Genomic DNA, 19,449 nt, shown 5'->3' with positions numbered 1-19,449 from the left:
GAAATCTTTGATTAGGTGTGTTTACGTAGGTTGGAATACATGCATATATTGCCTTGCATTGTCTGCTGAGCACATTCAGTTCCCGCAGGTAAGACTTTAACACCATTCTCTAATAAAAGGAGCCAGAGCTCTCTGAAGAAATTGCTGACACTAGGACTGAGACAGTAAATGTAGGAGCCAGGATAACCTTGAAGTATCATAAACTAAAGAAGTACCAAGAAAAACCCCACAAAGATGACATTATGTCAACGGAAGAAAGGAGCCAATGGAAAGTGCTGATAAAAATGAACGATTTGTTGGGGCGCCTGGGTGGCTCAGTCGTTGGGCGTCTGCCTTCGGCTCAAGTCATGATCCCAGGGTCCTGGGATCGAGTCCCACATCGGGCTCCCTGCTCAGCAGGAAGCCTGCTTCTCGCTCTCCCACTCCCCCTGCTTGTGTTCCTGCTCTCGCTATCTCTCTCTCTGTCAAATAAATAAATAAAATCTTTAAAAAAAAAAAATTGAACGATTTGTTAAAAAGAAACCACAGGCCCAAAATGGAGTCACTTATGTTAAGAGACCCAGGTCAGCAAACAAGGACTTACTACCTAACCCAACTGCAGTTTCACACACCCCCACCTCTATGTAAACTTTAACCAGTCAACCTGGAAAATGTACTGAATGGCCCCTTCCGTTCCCCTTAGGAGGGTGACCTTGCCTAAAACAATGCATCCTTTGCTAATGATTTCCTTTTTTCAATTTCCTGTCTGCTTTTAAAAGCCTTTCCTTCCATGCAGCTCAAAGGAGGTCCTTTCTATTTACTAGATGGGCTGCTGCCCAATTCATGAACTGTTCAATAAAGCCAATGTGATCTTTTAAATTAGTTGTATTTTTTATTAACAGATTACACAGGTTTTTACAATTGGGATTGAAGAGACCTGTCCTAACAGAATTCCAAATAATAGATGTAGACACTCAGCCATCCATCAAGGAGGAGAAACTAATTTCCCTCTCCTAAAGTGTGTGGGCTCCGCACAGTGTCTTCCTGCTCACAAAGACACACCATATGCACATGGGAAAGAGTAACTTCATGATGGGGAAGCCTGGAAGACCAACACTGCCTCAGCCAGGTGACCAACGTTAACATGGACAGTGACAGGTGTTCCCTTGTTGTAGAGTGATGACAGAGCACTTTACCTCCGTGATCCACTTCCTCGAAACCTACAACCCCAGTCTAACAATGAGAAAAACAAGTAAATCCCAATGCAGGTCTATGTACAAAATGCCCGACCAGTCCTCCTCAACATGGTCAAGGTCACTGAAACAAGTCTGAGGGACTGTCACAACTAAGGAGAGCCTAAAGAGATGTGATGACCACATGTCACGTGGTGCCCTGCATGGGATCCTGGAGCCAGAAAACGTAGAACAGAAGGAACCTGAATAAAGTACGGACTTTAGTAAATAATAATGTATCAACATTTGTTCTTCAATTGTGACAATTCTGAAAAAAAATAGAGAGTAGAAATCAAAGGTCAAATAAGAGAAACCTATTGCATCAGACTGGAAGCCTAGAGGAAATGGGTGATTTCCTAATAAAAATGCACAATAACAATATGGACCCTAAAATAAGGAAAAAACAAGCAGACCAATTAGCCATCCAGAGGCCTCTTCCTCCTGCTGGTTCTCCCCTCACTGTTCTGGAACTGCCCTGAGACCTGACCCCACCTACTGTCCTCCTCTCCACCAGCCATGGCCCGCCCAGTGAGGACACCATGCACGGGGAGTCTCAGGGACTGTTGATCCTGATGTGTCACCTAGCACTTTGGATGGCAAGGGACTGGACATACTTACTGAAGTAAAAGAATTAATACTTTTAAATGGTAGAAATACATGATTACTTGCAAGAGGCAAGTTAAGAGTGGGTTTAGACCTGGCAGTGCCAGGGGCTCACACTCTCACAGTATGATCTGGACTTTCTCCAATCCTCCATCCTGCTAAGTGTTCTGGACATTCACAGGCATAGTCTCTTTCACTGCATCTCGGGCCTCCAGCAACTGCAGGCTGACGCCCACTCATCATCCAGTCTACTGGGAAGCGTTTCTCCTTTCCTTGAGTTCCAAGAAAAGTCACAGCCTTAAGTACCTTTGGTCTTGGGACACATTCTCGTCCTTGAGGCCATCTGAGCACCCAGAAGATGGAGCATGGGGTTGGCTAGACTTGGATCATACACCCACCACCTTCAAGGTGGGTGGAATGTGGAGGTCTATACTCTGGAACTCTTTGGATGCTCAGTGAATCAGTGGGAGGCTCAAGGATTATTCCACAGCCCAGAATCCACACTTGGCATGTTTTCTGGAGGCCACAGACCTGCTGGAAGACACAGTTGTTCCAAATCCTTGATTCTTTTTTTTTTTTTTAACGATTTTATTTATTTATTTGACAGAGAAAGAGACAGCTAGAGCAGGAACACAAGCAGGGGGAGTGGGAGAGGGAGAAGCAGGCTTCCTGCCAAGCAGGGAGCCCGATGCGGGGCTCGATCCCAGGACCCCGGGATCATGACCTGAGCCGAAGGCAGACGCTTAACGACTGAGCCACCCAGGCGCCCCCTCTATCCTTGATTCTTGATGCCCTCACCAACTACCTTGCCTGGTTAATTCCTACTCATTCACTTCCCACCTTGAAAATGTTATTGCACTTGAATAAAATTTGCCTCGTTGATTTAACAAATCCAATGAGGTTACCAAAAATGTTTTGCAGGGTGTTGATGTCTCAGAAATGGGAAGGTTCAACAGGCTGAAGAGACCTAGGAGCTGTCTAGCTACTGAAAAATATGCTAAATGAGACCTAAGAGCAGCCGTGGATTCTTTAGTTTTCAAATGTGTCTGTTTTGTATAGAAGTGATAGGAAACTCAGAGAAGCATCAAGAGGGTTAGATAAACAGGTTTGAGGCCTAGTAAGCCTCCAGGACAATGTCACACTACAGAATTGGCCTCCAAACTGTACAGGAAGTTGGTGCCACCCCAAAATCCCTATCAATGGCATTGTTCAGAGACGACAATGGGACAAGGACACTACCACACTGCTGTCAGGAATAAATGAGGGGAAACTGCCATCTTATGGCAGAATTTACTAACTAAAGTTGACAAAATAGTTTTGTTTTTTATTAGGAATTTATATTGTTTAAACTTACAGTAGAAATTCACACGGGGGATAAGAAATTAATGAATATTGACCTAGTAAAAGTAAAGGTAAATATATTTTAAACTTAGGAGGATTTACCATTGGTGATTTGGCTTTTCTTCTTTTTTGACATAATAGGAAATTTTTCCAATACAGTGAAGACAATGGTGTGGTGAATGCCATGTACATATCATTTAGACTTAATTATTAATAATTAGCTATATTTGCTTCACATTTTTATATTGTAAAATATTATAAATTACAGACATAACAACACTGCACAGCTAACTCTTTCAGTATGCACTTCTAAAAATACCAGCACAATTTTCCACAGAACCACAATACCGTTATTGAACCTAATAAAAATCAACTATTCTCAGGCGCCTGGGTGGCTCAGATGGTTAAGCATCTGCCTTCGGCTCAGGTCATGATCCCAGGGTCCTGGGATCGAGTCCCGCATCGGGCTCCCTGCTCCTTGGGAGCCTGCTTCTCCCTCTGCCTCTCTCTCTCTGTCTCTCATGAATAAATAAAATCTTAAAAAAAAAAAAAATCAACTATTCTCACATATCATCAGTGTTTGATTGGGGGGGGGGGCGTTTCCAAAAACCAATCAACATCAGAAGGCAAACCTAAGACATAACCAGAAGAAATGATATTTGCAAGTCTAAGAATCTATTACAATTTCCCCATGAAAGACAAAATAAATACCTCCCTTATACACTTAAGAGGAAATATTTTTTCCATAAAATTATCCGGGAATGGGCAATGTAAACCTAAAATTATGCATGAAGGAACTTCCCTGTAGCTGTGTGGAGAACTATGTCCAAATGTTCCAATGCAACTGTGTTTTTTTAGTGGGAATATGTAAGAATTACTGAACCTGAGACATTACATCTCTGCTTTCTCATCACACAGACGCCTGTGTGAAGTGTGCAATCACTATGCAAACAGTAAGAGAGATTGCCACCCCCCCAAAACTGTGATCTTTCTGGTTTTTTACTTGGGGGGTCTTTGTAAAGCTCTGAGTCGATCAACAACCAATCCCTCAGCTACATCCTCCTCATCTCCCTCGCCCTGTGCTTCCTCTGCGCCTTACTCTTCATTGACCCCCAACACAGCCACCTGCATCCTCTGGCAATCCACATTTAGTGTGTGTTTACCATAGGTCTTTCCATTATTTTGGCCAAAACCATCATTGTGGTCATGGCTTTCAGGTTTACCACACCAGGAAGGAAAGTGAGGTGTCATGGGGCCTCTAATTCTGGCATTACCTAATGCAAGTGACTCTAATCTGGCTAGGAAGGTCTCCCGGCTTTGATGACACATACACTCTGAGCCGAGATATGCAATCTTCTACAAAATTCTGCAAATCTCTCCTTACCAGGTGTGCAGTGATCTCATTTTACGTTCCATTTTTTGAACCACTTCTCTGTCACTAGGCTTTATTTCACTTTCCTATTTTCCTCATTTACAAAAGTCTTTCCCACACTCCAGTCTCAAACAGGTCTTTCTACTTTTTTCCCAGCATTCCTAAAGGTTAGTTTACAGCTTTCTATCTTCTACTCCTCTGAAATTCACTATTGAGAATTTTAAGAAACTAGCATTCCCTTTTTTTTTAATTTAAATTCAACTAGCGAACACATAATACATCATTAGTTTTTGATATAATATTCGTGACTCATTAGTTGCACATAACACCCAGTGTTCATCACGTCACGTGCCCTCCTTAATGCCCATCACCCAGTTACCCCAACCCCCCATCCACCTCCCTTTCCACAACCCTCGGTTTTTTTCCTGGAGCCAAGAGTCTCTCATGGTTTGTCTCCCCTTCTAAGTAAAATGACAGGAAAAGGGCTGAGTGTCACCTGTTTCTGAAGCTCCCCATGTGGGGTGTCCACATGACCAGAGATGGGGGGGGGGGGACAACTGAGCCAAGGACTGGAAGGGCAGAACTGGAGAGTTTCAGGCCAGAGGGCCCAGCTTTTGGTGAGTCACAGGGGCACAGCAAGTGGGCAAACTAAGCTGGGGGCTTCCTGGGAACCCCAAGATACCTGGGGCATGTGCAGTTGCACATGGGCATTAAAGGGGCTTCCAAAACCTTGGGGGATGTGAGCGTATCCTGGCCAGACACCCATAAGGTAGGTGATACACCTCTATTTTTCAGGAGACAATGGGACTCAAAAAAGGGGGAGGACCCCCAGCTGCTAGAAAGAATATAGTCCTTGGAATAGGCCATGGGGAACTGAGCAAGTGCTAATAAAAGTTTGTAGGACAAGGACGCCTGGGTGGCTCAGTCAGTTGAGCATCTACCTTTGGTTCGGGTCATGCCCAGAGTTCGGGGATGGAGTCCCTACATCGGGCTCCCTGCTCAGCGGAAGGTCTGCTTCTCCCTTTCCCTCCGCCAGTCCCCCTGCTCGTGTGCTCTGTCAAATAAATAAAACCTTAAAAAAAAAAAAAGTTTGCAGAACAAATGATCATCGTCCAGTGGTATTTGTATCAGACATGTGGGTGTTGCTGCAAAGGTCACTAGGAAGAACCAAACATGAGCTGCAGAGCCATGGAGCTGCAGTTGAGACCCCCACACAGCAGTGCCTGTTGCATAGACCAGAAGACCGAGGCCTGAGAGTGGTGTAGGTAGGCCAGTTAACCTCACCTAGCACCACCTATACCCACCCCATTTATAGATGGGTGAACTGCAGCCAGGGTAAGGGGTGTGACTTAGCTGTGGTTGCCCAACATGCAAGCCATGGATGAAACACCACCAAGAACACAGCTGGGTACAAGCTGAAGGAGCATCCTGAGTAGAAAAATGACCTAAGAGGGAAGCAGGGTTGATGGCCCAGAGGCTAAACAGTGCCCTCCCATCTCTTGTCTTCAGATGAGTCCTGTTTCCCATTCTCCATGCACCATGTTTCCCAAAGTCCAAGACCTGCTACAAGTGGACTTTTAGTGAACATCATACCAGGATTGAAACCGTTGAGGCAGGACTGAGTTGGTTATCTCAGGAGCAGACAAGAAGCCAGCAAGGTGGGAACGAGAAAAGGGGGCCACATCAGAGAGGTGGTCAGGAGCCTAAATGTGTGCAGGCCCTAAGTGGGACCTTGTCCACCAGCCTTCGCATTGTATCCTAGGTACAATGAAGTCACTAGATTAGAGAAATAGGACCCAATCGATATACATGGAGGACCACTGGCTGCACTGAACACACAAGAGGCAAAAGCGATGTACTGACACTAACCGGGAGGCTCACACAGCAGTCAGGGGAAGAGCCAGGGCCAGGACTAGAATGCCGAGCAATGAAGAGAAAGCACAAAAGATCAGAGATTTAGCTTGAAGACAGAACTCACATACCAGCTAAAGTACTGAACACTTGTATGGGAGAAGGAAAGCAAGAAAGGATGACACAGGTTTTTGGCCTAATCAACTAGGTGGGCAGTAGGGCCATTCACTCAAAAGCAGAAGACAAAGGGAGATTTAGGGGCCAATCAAATGTTTTGGACATGTCAAGTTTGAAATGCCCATGAAACATCAAAGGAGAAATGCTGGGTAGGCAGCTGGGCTCCAGGTTATCTATCTAGTCTGGGATGCAAGCTTGGGAGACACCAGCAAAGATGGCATCACAACTGCATTAAGCCACCCCGATTCGACGCAAGAAAAGTTCTGGGACTATCACTTGGAGCAGCCAAGGTCTGGAGAGGTGACCTACTGAGGCTCAGCCCCGGTCTTCAGCCAGGATTGTGAGGACAAGCTCTCTGCTCCTAAGAACAAAGCCTGGCCTTCTGGGAGCCACAATGGCTCCCTGAGGATGACATATGCTCAGGAACGAGGGCAATACTAAGGACCAAGAGTTGTGGTGAGCCTGGAACCCAACCATGCCAGACGCCTGCCTCATCTGTACTCAGATGGGTTAGCACTCACATGGATTCACTAATCCATTTTTACCAAAAATAGTTTTATTAGTGCAACGTGACATTATGACATAAAGCACTACACCATTGGACAGGGCACTGGAGCACCAGTATAGCTACATAGCTTCCTCCGTACTCCTTACTACAAACGGCTGCTTAATCTCAGCCTAAAGACTGAGTAAAACGTTCTTTCTACAACATGCTGAACACTCACTTCAGGTTATTGAAGAAGCTTTTTTAAACGGACCTCCTTCTTCTGACAGGAAGAACATTTCATCTGAAAATCTACAAATGGGTCTTGTACTTATCTGACAGTACCCAATAGGCTGGTCTCACATGGGTCCCACAGCCATGGCACCAGATCGAATGACCAGCCATGGACAGAACAACCCCACATCTGTCTGACAGGGCATTCCCAGAAAGGCTCTGCACTCAAGACAAACCCCCACACTACCTGGGCAGGGGAAGTGTTCCAGGATGGAAGACAAGCTAAAAGAAATTGAACCTAAACTCTTTATCAGGAGTGTCCAGCGTGGCCTTGGCGACCCCCGCCTGGCGAGGCCTGCAGACCCTTCCACTCTTCTTTCTGGTGGCCTCACCTACAGGCTGCACTTGTGCTGTGCGGGCTGCTGTGGGGGAGGGGACAGACGGCGTCAGAACAGAACAGCTAACATTACCTGCGCCCATTCAACTCTAACCCCTTGGGACAGAAAACTGATGCACTCCTCAACATTTTAGGGAAGGTATTATCATCAAACTCCGCTTAGAGACAGGAGCACCTGGGTGCCTCAGTTAAGCTTCCAACTCTTGATTTCAGCTCAGGTCATGATCTAAGGGTCAGGAGATCCAGTCCCCCATAGAGCACAGGGCTCTGCTCTCATCGGGGAGTCAGCTTGAGATTCTCTCTCTCCCACTGCCCCTCCCCACCAAGCGCGCTCTGTCTCTGTCTCTCTCTCTCTCTAAAACAGCCCCAGCTTCTTCTCTCCCTGCTCTCCCAGGCCTCCGTGAGTCAGTGTCCTCCCCCTGCCCGCCCCCGCCAGCCCTGTTACTCTGGGCTTCTTCCTGTCACTCCCTGGGCTCTTCCTCCCTACCCCCTGGAATCACTCCTCACCAGTTCTGAGTACCCGAAGGGCTTCGCACCGCTCAGCTTCCATCTGAGCCCTGTAGTCCCCAAACAAGGAATGCATCAGCTGCCTCTTCCGGGGCAGGGGGGTTCTTTCGCTGCGAAGGGTTCGGATTGCCCCAATAGCCTGCTCTTCTGAAAACAAAAACAAATGACTAGTAACCTCTACCCTCACCTCCTGCCGTCCTACAGCAATGACAACTCCATCCCGTGGCACCACCCGCAGGCCACAGCAGCACTATCGCAGTGCCCCTCCCCCCCAACTCGACAGAAAGGCTCCTCACTCTGTTTCCGACTGGGTCTCTGCATCTTGAGGCCCAGCTCCAGCTGTTCCACACACCACGCCAGTTCCCGGGCCAGCTGCTCCGCCTGTGATGAATTGGGGAGAGTGGCTACGAGACGGCAGCAGGACCCCGCGGCCTCCAGCCCCATCTCACAGGGACCCCTCCCCCCCCCCCGTCCCATCCCTCTCCCTGCCTTAACTCCGAAACTCCGAGACCACACGCACCGGCCAACGCACGCACACCGGGACGCATCGGGGATCGCCACCCTTCCCGACCGAGGCCCGCCTTGCCTGAGCCTCCGCGCTTAGGGGCGCTTCCTCTGAGGCCGGTTTTTCTGAGACCTTCCCGCCTCCATTCGCCACAGAGGCCCCATTCCGGATTTTCTTCTTCTTTCGCTTCTTGGAGGCTGCGGCGCCTCCGCGGCGTTCGGGGTGCTCCCCGGGGGCGGCGTCACTGCACGCGGAGAGCCCTAAGCAGAGACCGACCGGATGGGGCCTGATGGCGGAAGGACTCGGGGCGTTGGGAAGCGATCCAGGGGGCCGGGGGCTGCGGGGCGCGCGGGCGGTACCTGGGCCTTCGGTCGCTGATTTCTCCCGAGCAGGATGTCCTAGGGCCTGGAGAAGGGGGGGCAGCAAGGGGTCACGGGGGGCCACCGACTGCCCAAGACCCTGGCGTCCCCACGATTTCCCGGCTCAGCTCACCGCCATGCGCCGCCGTCGCCGCCGGAGATTACGTAGGGCCTGAGGTCCGACGCCAAATTCCCTCCTCCGGAAACGCGTCTGCGGCGCCGAGTTCCGCTGGGCGCGGACGGCGCAGTGGGCAGGCCCCGCTCTGGTTGCAAGGACGATCCCCGAACGAGGGAATTCTCTCAAAGCTCACCTAGTGGGGAGGGAAAAGCCGTCACAGAGAAGCGTCGTGAATAGCGGCCGAAACGGGGCGGCGAGTGGTCAGCAAAGACCTCCGGTGCAGCAAAGACCCGTGCCGGGCCGGCGGGACTGGCCGGTTAGCGGGAAGGAGGCCGGGGACAGGGGCCGCGGTGCAAGGCGAGGTCGGAGCGTTCGGCGAGACCCGGTCACGCAGGCGCCGAAGGATACCTGCTGTCCGCTTTGATTTTGAGCGTAAGGGGAAGAGACGTTCATCCGAAGAGTGATGGGGTCCTACTCAGATGTGTGTTTTAAAGATCCTTCGCTGTCTTGGGACGAGGGCCGGACGGGCTGGGGGCGGGTGAGGCTGACAATGTGGAGGGATTTCAGAAACAGGGGAAGAGCCTGCGCACTTGGTGGCCTGACTGAGCGCGGCAGGGGAGAGGGCAGAGAGGGAGCCCCCTCCCACGATCTACCTTGCCCCTTTGGCCCCAGGGCAGACCTCCCACCATACAGCACTACAGACCAGGGTGCCTCCTCCCTGCCCGGGGTAACAGGCGTCGGCAGACCTCCGCAAGAAGGACGAGGGGCTTCGGGAGGACACGAGTCTGAGTGCTGGCTGATGATATTCCTGTCAGGGAAATAGGGGTAGAAGTGTCGTTTCCTGAGGCAGTGGACGGGCTGGGAGGTCTCAGAGGGTAGAAATTTGGTCATCACAGATAGCTGGTGTATTATTTATTGCAGCCAAGTTGTCACAAAACTTAGCAAATCGAAAACAGTAAACATTTGGTACAGTTTCTGAAGATCAGGAATCTAGCAACAGTATAGCTGTTTGGTTCTAAATTAGGGTCTCTGGTGACCCCTCTTGAAGGGAGGAATATCAAAAACTTTTAGACATATTTTTAAACTACCACAGTTAGATGTGTTTCAGTCCTGGCAGACTGGAGGTTTTGGTGGTGAGTGGGTTCCAGATCCAAAAGGGCTTTTTCTTGCCTTGTTTGGCTGTGAATCAACCTGTGTGACTTGGCCCAGAACTGCTTCTTCCAGAAAGCTTTCTCCACCCAGACATCTGTGTCTGAGCACAAGCCTCACACCAGACTATCCTCTTCAACAGCCCTATATGCAATCAGCCACCCAATCCTATCAGTTTATCTCCTCAATGGTCTCCACCCCTCCTCACACACACACCATCTCTGCCCTGAACAACCTCAATCCAGGCCTTGCTAATCTCTGCACTTCCACTCCGCCTTGTCTGTTCTGAAACATCCTGTGGTGGAAGTGAGCTTTCTAAAACAAAAGCTATGTTACTGTCATGCCTAGAAATCTATTTCCTCCAGCATGAAGTCCAGGCTTCTTAGCTGACATGGACAGCGGTTTGCCTGACCTTCCGGCCAGCACATGCCCTACAAATCACACAGAGACAACTTTTTCCAGACCTCACTCTGCTCTGGTCCCACTGATCTCCCAGCCTTCTGACCTCCTTACAGGCCCCTGCAATCCCACTGGCCTCTGCCCTGCACAGACACCTCATTTTCCTTCCCTGGCAGTACTAGTACCTATTCAAACCCCCAGACCCAGACAGCAGGTCCTTGAAGAACTTTAGACAGGAAGGCGTAGAGGACCCAGCTTCCATGTCAATAAGTCTCCACATCTCTCCACTGCTTCCCACCCTGGCGTGTAAAAAGGACTCATAAAAGTAAGTACAAGTCTTCAGCTTCCTCTCCCTGGCTTCTGCACCTCCACAACAACCCCAGAAACCACTCCTCTAACGTTTCACTCTCCATCACCATGGCTACTCCCTATTTCTTGAATAGATAAGTCTCCACTAGTCTCCACTAAAATGATCTTTCCTCTGCCTACTCCCCTAGCCTCTTTAGAAAATATATTACAAATTTCATACCTGCAAATATCAATATTCATATGCAGTCACTTATCATTCAAGATAGTTCTATAAAGTAACTGAGAACACTGAATTTGTGAGTACTGAACCATCACTCCTACGGGAAGTACAGTTGGGTTCCTGGGATCCTCCAGTCACATTTTCATCTGCCGATTGATACATCACCTTCTTACGTATTTTTATTTAATATATATTAACATATAGATCTAATATATGTTGTTGATTTATTAACATTGATGTCATGGCCAACAGCACGATGACTAGTACCTGAATGAAGTTTATATAGCACATGTATTTTCTCTGTAAGGCACAGCGTACCTTAGGAACACTAGACAACACCCCAGCACTATGCTGGAGGGCCATTTTAAACAGCAAAATCACCACCAAAAAGCACAAGAATGCAAAAAGTGTAACATCGAATATACCATGAAAAGGACCTGGTTTACAGTATGAGAGCAGTGTTGGCTGTTCAGTCTCAGCTGGGAACATGTAAGTGTAGTGACCCTGAATTTTCATTACTCTGTGCATGTCTGTGAATGACTGTGAAAGCATGAGGGGAGGTTTTGGGGGTTACAAGTAAATTTTAGCAACCAGGTGAATTTGCAAATACGGAATCCACAATAATGAAGATTAACTGTATAAATAAATGTATTTGAAGGTAAAAATAAAAAATGTAACTACCACCCAGTTGAAGAAACAGAGCATTATCAATATCTTTCAGGACTTATGTGTGCGTACATAACATAAATATGGGGATGCCTGGGTGTCTCAGTTAAGCAGCTGCCTTCATCTCAGGTCATGATCCCAGGGTGCTGGGATCGAGTCCTGCATCGGGGTCCTTGTGCAGTGGGGAGCCTGTTTCTCCCTCTGCCTGCCACTACCCCTGCTTGTGCTCTCTCTCTCACTCACTCTCTGACAAATAAATAAATAAAATCTTTTTTAAAAATAACATAAATATGTATCTTTAAATAATACTGTTTAGTTTTGCATGTTTTGAACTTTACATACATTAAATCATCCTATAGGTGTTCTTAAGCTTGTTTTTCTCAATAAGTATGTGAGGGTTACACATGTTGCTGTGTACCATTGTACTTCACTGTCTTCACTGGTGATAATATTCTACTGTATAAGGAAACCCAACAAACATTCGTTTCTTCCACTTTTTTTTTTTTTTTTTGCTATTATAAACAATGTACTAGGCATATTCTTGTATGTCACCGATGTTCAGGTATTTCTCTAAGATCGATCTAGGAGTGGAAAAGCCAAGTTGTAGGGTTTTTTCACTTTCATTATAGTATACTTTGATGAAAAGAAATTCTTATTTTGAACATTGTTAAATGTATCAATCTTTTAATTTTCCCCTTTTGTGTCTTAAGAACCTTTTGTTAACCTGGGATCATTCAAATTTTTTGTCTGGAAGTGATTTTTGTGTCTTTTGTAAAATAGGAGTTAGTTTTATTTTTTAAAATATGGATAATCAACTTTTCTAACTCCATTTGTGGAATTCAAGTCTGCAGTGCACCTCTGTTTGAAGTTCATTTCCACATATGCATGGATGTATTTCAGAGCTCTACACTGTTCCATTAGGCCTTTTGTATAGCCTCACAGTAATGCCACTCTGCTTAACTGCCAATCTTTACAATAAGTCGGATATACGGGGATGTCCACTATCACCACTGGTGTTCAACAGAGTATTGGAAGTCCTAGCCTCAGCAATCAGACAACAAAAATAAATAAAAGGCATTCAAATCAGCAAATAAATCAAACTCTCCCTCTTCACAGATGACATGATTCTCCATGTAGAAAACCCAAAAGACTCCACCAAAAAATTACTAGGACTGATACAGGAATTCAGCAAAGTCACAGGATATAAAATCAATGCACAGAAGCCAGTCATATTTCTATACATTAACAATGAGGCAAAAGAAAGAGAAATCCAACAATCAATCCCATTTACAATCGCACCAAAAACCATAAGATAGCTAGGAATAAACCTAACCAAAGAGGTAAAGGATCTGTACTCTGAAAACTATAGAACACTTATGAAAGAAATCAAGGAAGACACAAAGAAGTGGAAAAACATTACATGCTCATGGAATGGAAGAACAAATATTGTTAAAATGTCTATGCTGCCTAGAGCAATCTACACATTCAATGCAATCCCTATCAAAATACCATCAACATTTTTCACAGACCTGGAACAAACAACACTAAAATTTGTATGGAACCAGAAAAGACCCCAAATAGTCAAAGGAATGTTGAAAAAGAAAAACCAAAGTGGGAAGCATCACAATTCTGGACTTCAAACTGTATTACAAAGCTGTAATCATCAAGACAGTATGGTACTGGCACAAAAACAGACACATAGATCAATGGAACAGAATAGAGAACCCAGAAATGGACCCTCAACTCTATGGTCAACTAATCTTCAACAAAGCAGGAAAGAATATCCACTGGAAAAAAGATGGTCTCTTCAACAAATGGAGTTGGGAAAATTTGACAGCTACATGCAGAAGAATGAAACTGGACCACTTTCTTACACCATACCCCAAAATAAATTCAAAATGGATGAAAAACCTCAATGTGAGACAGGAATCCATCAAAACCCTAGAGGAGAACACAGGCAGAACCTCTTTGACCCCAGCTGCAGCAACTTCTTGCTAGACATGTCTCTAAAGGCAAGGGAAACAAAAGCAAAAATGAACTTTTGGGACTTCATCAAGAGAAAAAGCTTTTGCACAGCAAAGGAAACAGCAAAACCAAAAGACAACCAACAGAATGGGAGAAGATATTTGCAAATGACATATCAGATAAAGGGCTAGTATCCAAAATCTATAAAAAACTTGTCAAACTCAACACCTAAGCAAACAACCCAGTCAAGAAATGGGCAGAAGACATGAAAAGACATTTCTCCAAAGAAGACATACAAATGACAGACATATGAAAAAATGCTCAGTATCACTTGGCCTCAGGGAAATACAAATCAAAACCACAATAAGGTACCACCTCACATGGGTCAGAATGGCTAAAATTAACAACTCAGGGAACAACAGATGTTGGCGAGGATATGGAGAAAGGGGAACCCTCTTAACACTGATGGGAATGCAAATTGGTGTAGCCACTCTGGAAGACAGTATGAAGGCTCCTTAAAAAGTTAAAACTAGAGCACCCTACAACCCAGAAATTGCACTATTAAGTATTTATCCAAAGGATACAAACATAGTGATTCGTAGGGCACAGGCACCCTAGTGTTTCTAGCAACAATAGCCAAACTATGTAAAGAACCCAAATGTCCGGGGCACCTGGGTGGCTCAGTCAGTTAAGCGTCTGCCTTCAGCTCAGGTCATGATCCCAGGGTCGTGGGATCGAGCCCTGCATCGGGCTCCCTGCTCAGCGGGAAGACTGCTTCTCCCTCTCCCTCTGCCATTCCTCCTGTTTGTACTCTCTCTCTCTCTCTCTGTCAAATAAATAAATAAGATCTTTAAAAAAAAAAAAAAAACCCAAATGTCCATCGACAGATGAATGGACAAAGAAGATGTGGTCTATATATACAATGGGATACTACTCAGCCATCAAAAAGAATGAAATCTTGACATTTACAATGATGTGGATGGAACTAGAGGGTATGCTGCTAAGCAAAATAAGACAGAAAGACAAATATATGATTTCACGCATATGTGGAATTTAAGAAACAAAATAGATGAACATAGGGGAAGAGAAGGAAAAATAAGACGAACGGAGACAAACCATAAGAGACTCAACTATAGGAAATAGGTTGGTTGGAAGGGAGGTGTGTGGGGGGATGGGGTAACTGGGTGATGGGCATGAAGGAGGGCACTTGATGGAATGAGCAGTGGGTGTTATATGCAAATGATGAATCACTGAAGTCTACCTCTGAAACTAATAATACACTATATGTTAATTAAATTGAATTTAAATTTTAAAATTAAAAAATATACAATAAGGCTAATACAGATAAAGTAAATCCCCCCACCCTGTTCTTTTACTTCTAGGGCACCTCAACTATTCTTGGACCTTTGTTTTTCCATATACATTTTCAAATTGACTTGTCAGTTTCCATTAAAAACTCCTTTGGGATTTTGTTAGAATTAATTCTATAAAGGATTTTGTGAGAACTGACTCTCCATATTAAATAATCATGAATCTAACATGAACCTGGAATACCTCTCATTTATTTAGGTCTTCTCTGTATTTTTCTTTTTTTTTTTTTAATTTTTTTTTAAAGATTTTATTTATTTGCGAGAGAGAGAATGAGAGACAGAGAGCATGAGAGGGAGGAGGGTCAGAGGGAGAAGCAGACTCCCTGCTGAGCAGGGAGCCCGATGTGGGACTCGATCCCGGGACTCCAGGATCATGACCTGAGCCGAAGGCAGTCGCTTAACCAACTGAGCCACCCAGGCGCCCTTCTCTGTATTTTTCAATAAAGTTTCAAAACTTTGTCTCTAAAGGCCTTTCACATTTTTTGTAATTAATCCTGCATATGTTATTGTTTAATTGCTATTAGGATTCAAAGTGGAACACAAATCATCTAAAAAATATGATATAATAAGAAAAATATTTTATTTTTGTCCCTGGTTCATGGCACAGAGTTCTAAAACCCTTGGAATTTCCTAAGTGATAAGGATGATAGCATTGTGTCTCCTTTCCTCAGTGGGAAAGCAGAAAAAGAGTATGGCACAGTGGTCAAGAGCACTACTGTGAAGGTGGGAATGTCTGCATTCAAATCTCAGCTCCAATATTTACTGTGTAACTTTAAAGAAGGTATTTAACCTCTCTGGTCATCCAGTTCTTCGTCTGTAAAGTGTGGGGAGTAGTTGCACCCGCCTTCATTGGTTTGTTGCAAGAAATAACTGAGATTATGTGAAGAGCTTGACACAGTACTTGGATAAAGGTGCTTCACATGGTTGGCATTTGCTGGTTTTTAGCTAACACCTGCCCCCTTCTTAGTAGCACCCAGGTTCTTTTGGGGGAACTGACTCAGCCCCACCGTGTGTAATCTTGGAGGAACATTAATTCAAGTTTTCCTCTTGGGAAGCTGAGTCATAAGCTTCCTCTCCCTGTCACAGTCCAGTGAGGGAGAACATATGTGACCTATGTGTGTGAATCAGAGAAAGGCAGAGGGAACATTGGTAGAAATTTCACTTAGCAGAGCAGACAGTTCCAGCTATGTGGAGCCTGCTGCCCCTGTTCTTCCAAAGCATCCTTGTTTCCTACACCACCTCCGTTGATTCTGCAAGTTTCCCAATATTTCCACACAATCAAGAATCCCAGATAAAACAATGGTGATGCAACGAATCAGCTGACACTGGGTGTGGGTTTCATGCTGGACCTTTGAAGGAGTCCTGGAATTGGAGTGTTTAGGCTGGTTATCAAAGGAGCTCAAAGAGGAAGAAAGTGTAAAATCCGGGATCCCAAAAGAAGACAGCCCATTTCAAACTCTCCTTAACAATGGAGAAAAAGAAACTGAACTTTTTTTTTTAATATTTTTTAAATTTGCATTTTATTTTTATTTTTTATTATTATTATTATTTTAAGATTTTATTTATTTATTCATGAGAGACAGAGAGAGAGAGAGAGGCAGAGGGAGAAGCAGGCTCCCCGCGGAGCAGGGAGCCCGATGCGGGACTCAATCCCAGGACCCTGGGATCATGCCTGAGCCGAAGGCAGACGCTTAACCATCTGAGCCACCCAGGCGCCCTGAACTTTTTTTTTTTTAATTCACTACAAGTTATTAGGTATTCAACTAGGAACTTAATATACTTATCTCATTTAATTTAAACAACTCTATAAGGAATTATTCTCTTCTTAATAGAAACAAAGGCTTAGGGGCCCCTGGGTGCCTCAGTCAGTTAAGAGGCTACCTTTGGCTCAGGTCATGATCCCAGGGTCCTGGGATAGAGCCCAACATCAGGCTCCCTGCTCAGCGGGGAAGTCTGCCTCTCCCTCTCCATCTGCCTCTCCCCCTACTCATGCTCTCTCAATCGCTCGCTCTTTCTCTCTCAAATAAATAAATAAAATCTTAAAAAAAAAAAAAAAAAAGAAGAAGCCAAGGCTCAGAGAATTTAAATGTCTTGAACAAGAGTCTAAGTACAGGGGTGCCTGGGTGGCTCAGTTGGTTAAGCGACTGCCTTCGGCTCAGGTCATGATCCTGGAGTCTCGGGATCGAGTCCCGCATCGGGCTCCCTGCTCAGCAGGGGGTCTGCTTCTCCCTCTGACCCTCCTCCCTCTCGTGCTCTCTGTCTCTCATTCTGTCTCAAATAAATAAATAAAATCTTTAAAAAAAAAAAAAAAAGAGTCTAAGTACAGAACTGACCCCATCCCAGGTCTCACTTCAAATCCATGGTCTTCCCAGTGTACTAAACTGCCTGAGAGATGAGGCCTTCTCTTGTCTTAAGCCTTGATGGATCCTAAATCCAAACATCACTCAGCTTCAGAACCCACAGTTATGCTTAGAGAGAATGAAGCTAAGATGCATTTAAGATTTGCAGGGCAGTTTTTACCCTGCAAGACTAGATTCCTGCAGGTCTCCTGTATCATGTCCCTGTAGAAGCCCCACTGAGCAGGACCTAGAAGGCACCACTCCATCAAGGAGAGGGACACAGTCTTTGAAGTTCATCTCAGCCTGGAGCACAGAGCAAGGGGAAGCAGTTCTGCATCCTTGGAGGGTAAATCAGAGCCAGTGGGTGAGGCAGCACAGAGGAGAGGGCACCTGCACGTCCCCCGTCCCATTTCCCTTTCCTACGGCTCAGCCTCCTGGTCCCTCTCATCTCACCTGTCCTCACATGGTCCTGGGCAATAATACTCACCAATACCAACCTCCTTCCAAACTATTCTGAACACTCCCTTTAATTCACTAACTTGCCTAACTGTTGGAGTCATCTAAGGGCCACCAGAGAAGAGCCTGGTCCACATGCCAGAAGCCGCCGGGCTTTTCCCACAGCCTCAGGGACGTCCTGGTTTATCACTCCCATCCAGTTAGCAAATTCGTGACATAACTGGTGTAGCTGCCCAAAGGTTAGGGTTAGTAATCCACTTTCTTTTGCCCTTTTGTCACACAACACGGTATGTACATTGTTAAATGTTTCAGGCTATCCTTAGTTGTTCCTGATCACGGCACTAAAAATGCAGTTAGCACGGAGGGGCGATATAAAGAGACCCTAGAACTTGCAAGCATGGCTGCCTCTAAGACTGAAACCAGTTGGAATCAACACCGTGGAGTTTCATCACCTGTAGATGTAATTTTGAGATTAGAACGTGCAGCTGAGGAGGCTGGGAACGATCAATGCAATCACAGTGACTTCGTTAAAACCTGCGGAGATGACCTTTATGGGTGTGTGTTCGACTTTTCTGGCTCCCACCAAAAGCCCGAACCAGAAAGCTGACCCAGCAGCCGCTGCGCCAGACTTCCGGCGGAAGGTGCTTGGGGCCAAGTTTGTTGGGGGCACAGGACGGACAAGGACGCACCGCCGTGTCCACTGGGGGCAGAGGACGGGAAGGGAGGGCGGAGAACAGGCGCTACCTCGGGCGCTGTTGCTTGCGGGCACGGGACGGAGAGAAACTCCCGGGGCTTTGTTTATCGGGGACTCAGGACGGGCAGGGTCCGTGGCTGCTGCCTTTGAGGGGACGGTGGAGAATAAAGATCCATGGCCGCCCTGTTTACTGGGGGCAATGAAAGAACCAGACACAGGAACATAGGAGACTCGGAGGAGGCCTGGAGGCGGACAGCGGGCCCAGAGGAGGACCGGTAGCCGAGTCCCCCTCGCCGCCAGAGCGGGTTCAGAAGGCTAGGGTTAGTGTTACCTAGGGGCGGCGCAGGAATCGGGGTGCGGCCACGACCCCAGACCGACGCGGGTAGGGCCGGCCCAGGTCTGTTTTGGGGCTCCCCAGCTGCGGCCAGAATGGGGCGGGCTTCCAGGGTGGAGACGCGGAGGGCCAGGTCACCTCCGACGGGTCCCGCGAGTCCCAGCCCCAGTGCACGGAGAGAAGGTGGAGGTAAAGCGTGGCGCTGGGGAGCCCGGCCAGGCTCGGGAGCCAGGGAGCCGGGCTGAGTCCGGGAGCCGCGGTAACCTACTTAAGCCCTACCTCGGGGTCTGCCCAGCAAATCTCCCACCATCCAGCAGGTGGGCTAAGTGAAATGAGGAAGGGAAGTGAGAAAGAGCTATATATTTTCGGATTTCCATGACTGTGTTTCC

The 19,449-nt window shown here is 46.6% G+C and overlaps 1 protein-coding gene across 2 annotated transcripts; it reads right to left on the bottom strand.

Annotated features, from left to right (window-relative positions):
* Nucleotides 1-744: 744 nt before the first annotated feature.
* Nucleotides 745-9,234, bottom strand: CUNH8orf33 (chromosome unknown C8orf33 homolog). 2 transcript variants are annotated; one of them, XM_035012253.1, is made up of 6 exons: nucleotides 9,175-9,234; nucleotides 9,042-9,087; nucleotides 8,764-8,942; nucleotides 8,474-8,558; nucleotides 8,178-8,324; nucleotides 7,090-7,695 (listed from the first exon to the last, which is right to left on the bottom strand). In XM_035012253.1, the coding sequence occupies exons 1-6, from the start codon at nucleotides 9,178-9,180 to the stop codon at nucleotides 7,556-7,558; spliced, it is 603 nt and encodes a 200-aa protein (XP_034868144.1). In that variant the 5' UTR covers nucleotides 9,181-9,234; the 3' UTR covers nucleotides 7,090-7,555. The 2 variants fall into 2 exon arrangements, with proteins under 2 accessions (XP_034868143.1, XP_034868144.1); XM_035012252.1 differs by lacking the exon at nucleotides 7,090-7,695 and adding an exon at nucleotides 745-2,348 and having other exon boundaries at nucleotides 8,764-9,087; nucleotides 9,175-9,196.
* Between the last annotated feature and the right edge of the window lie 10,215 nt (nucleotides 9,235-19,449).

This window comes from Mirounga leonina, unplaced genomic scaffold (genome assembly GCF_011800145.1).
Source record: "Mirounga leonina isolate KUSES-001 unplaced genomic scaffold, KU_Mleo_1.0 Mir_165, whole genome shotgun sequence".
NCBI lineage: Eukaryota > Metazoa > Chordata > Mammalia > Carnivora > Phocidae > Mirounga > Mirounga leonina.
This window is presented reverse-complemented; position numbering and strand designations above follow the sequence as displayed.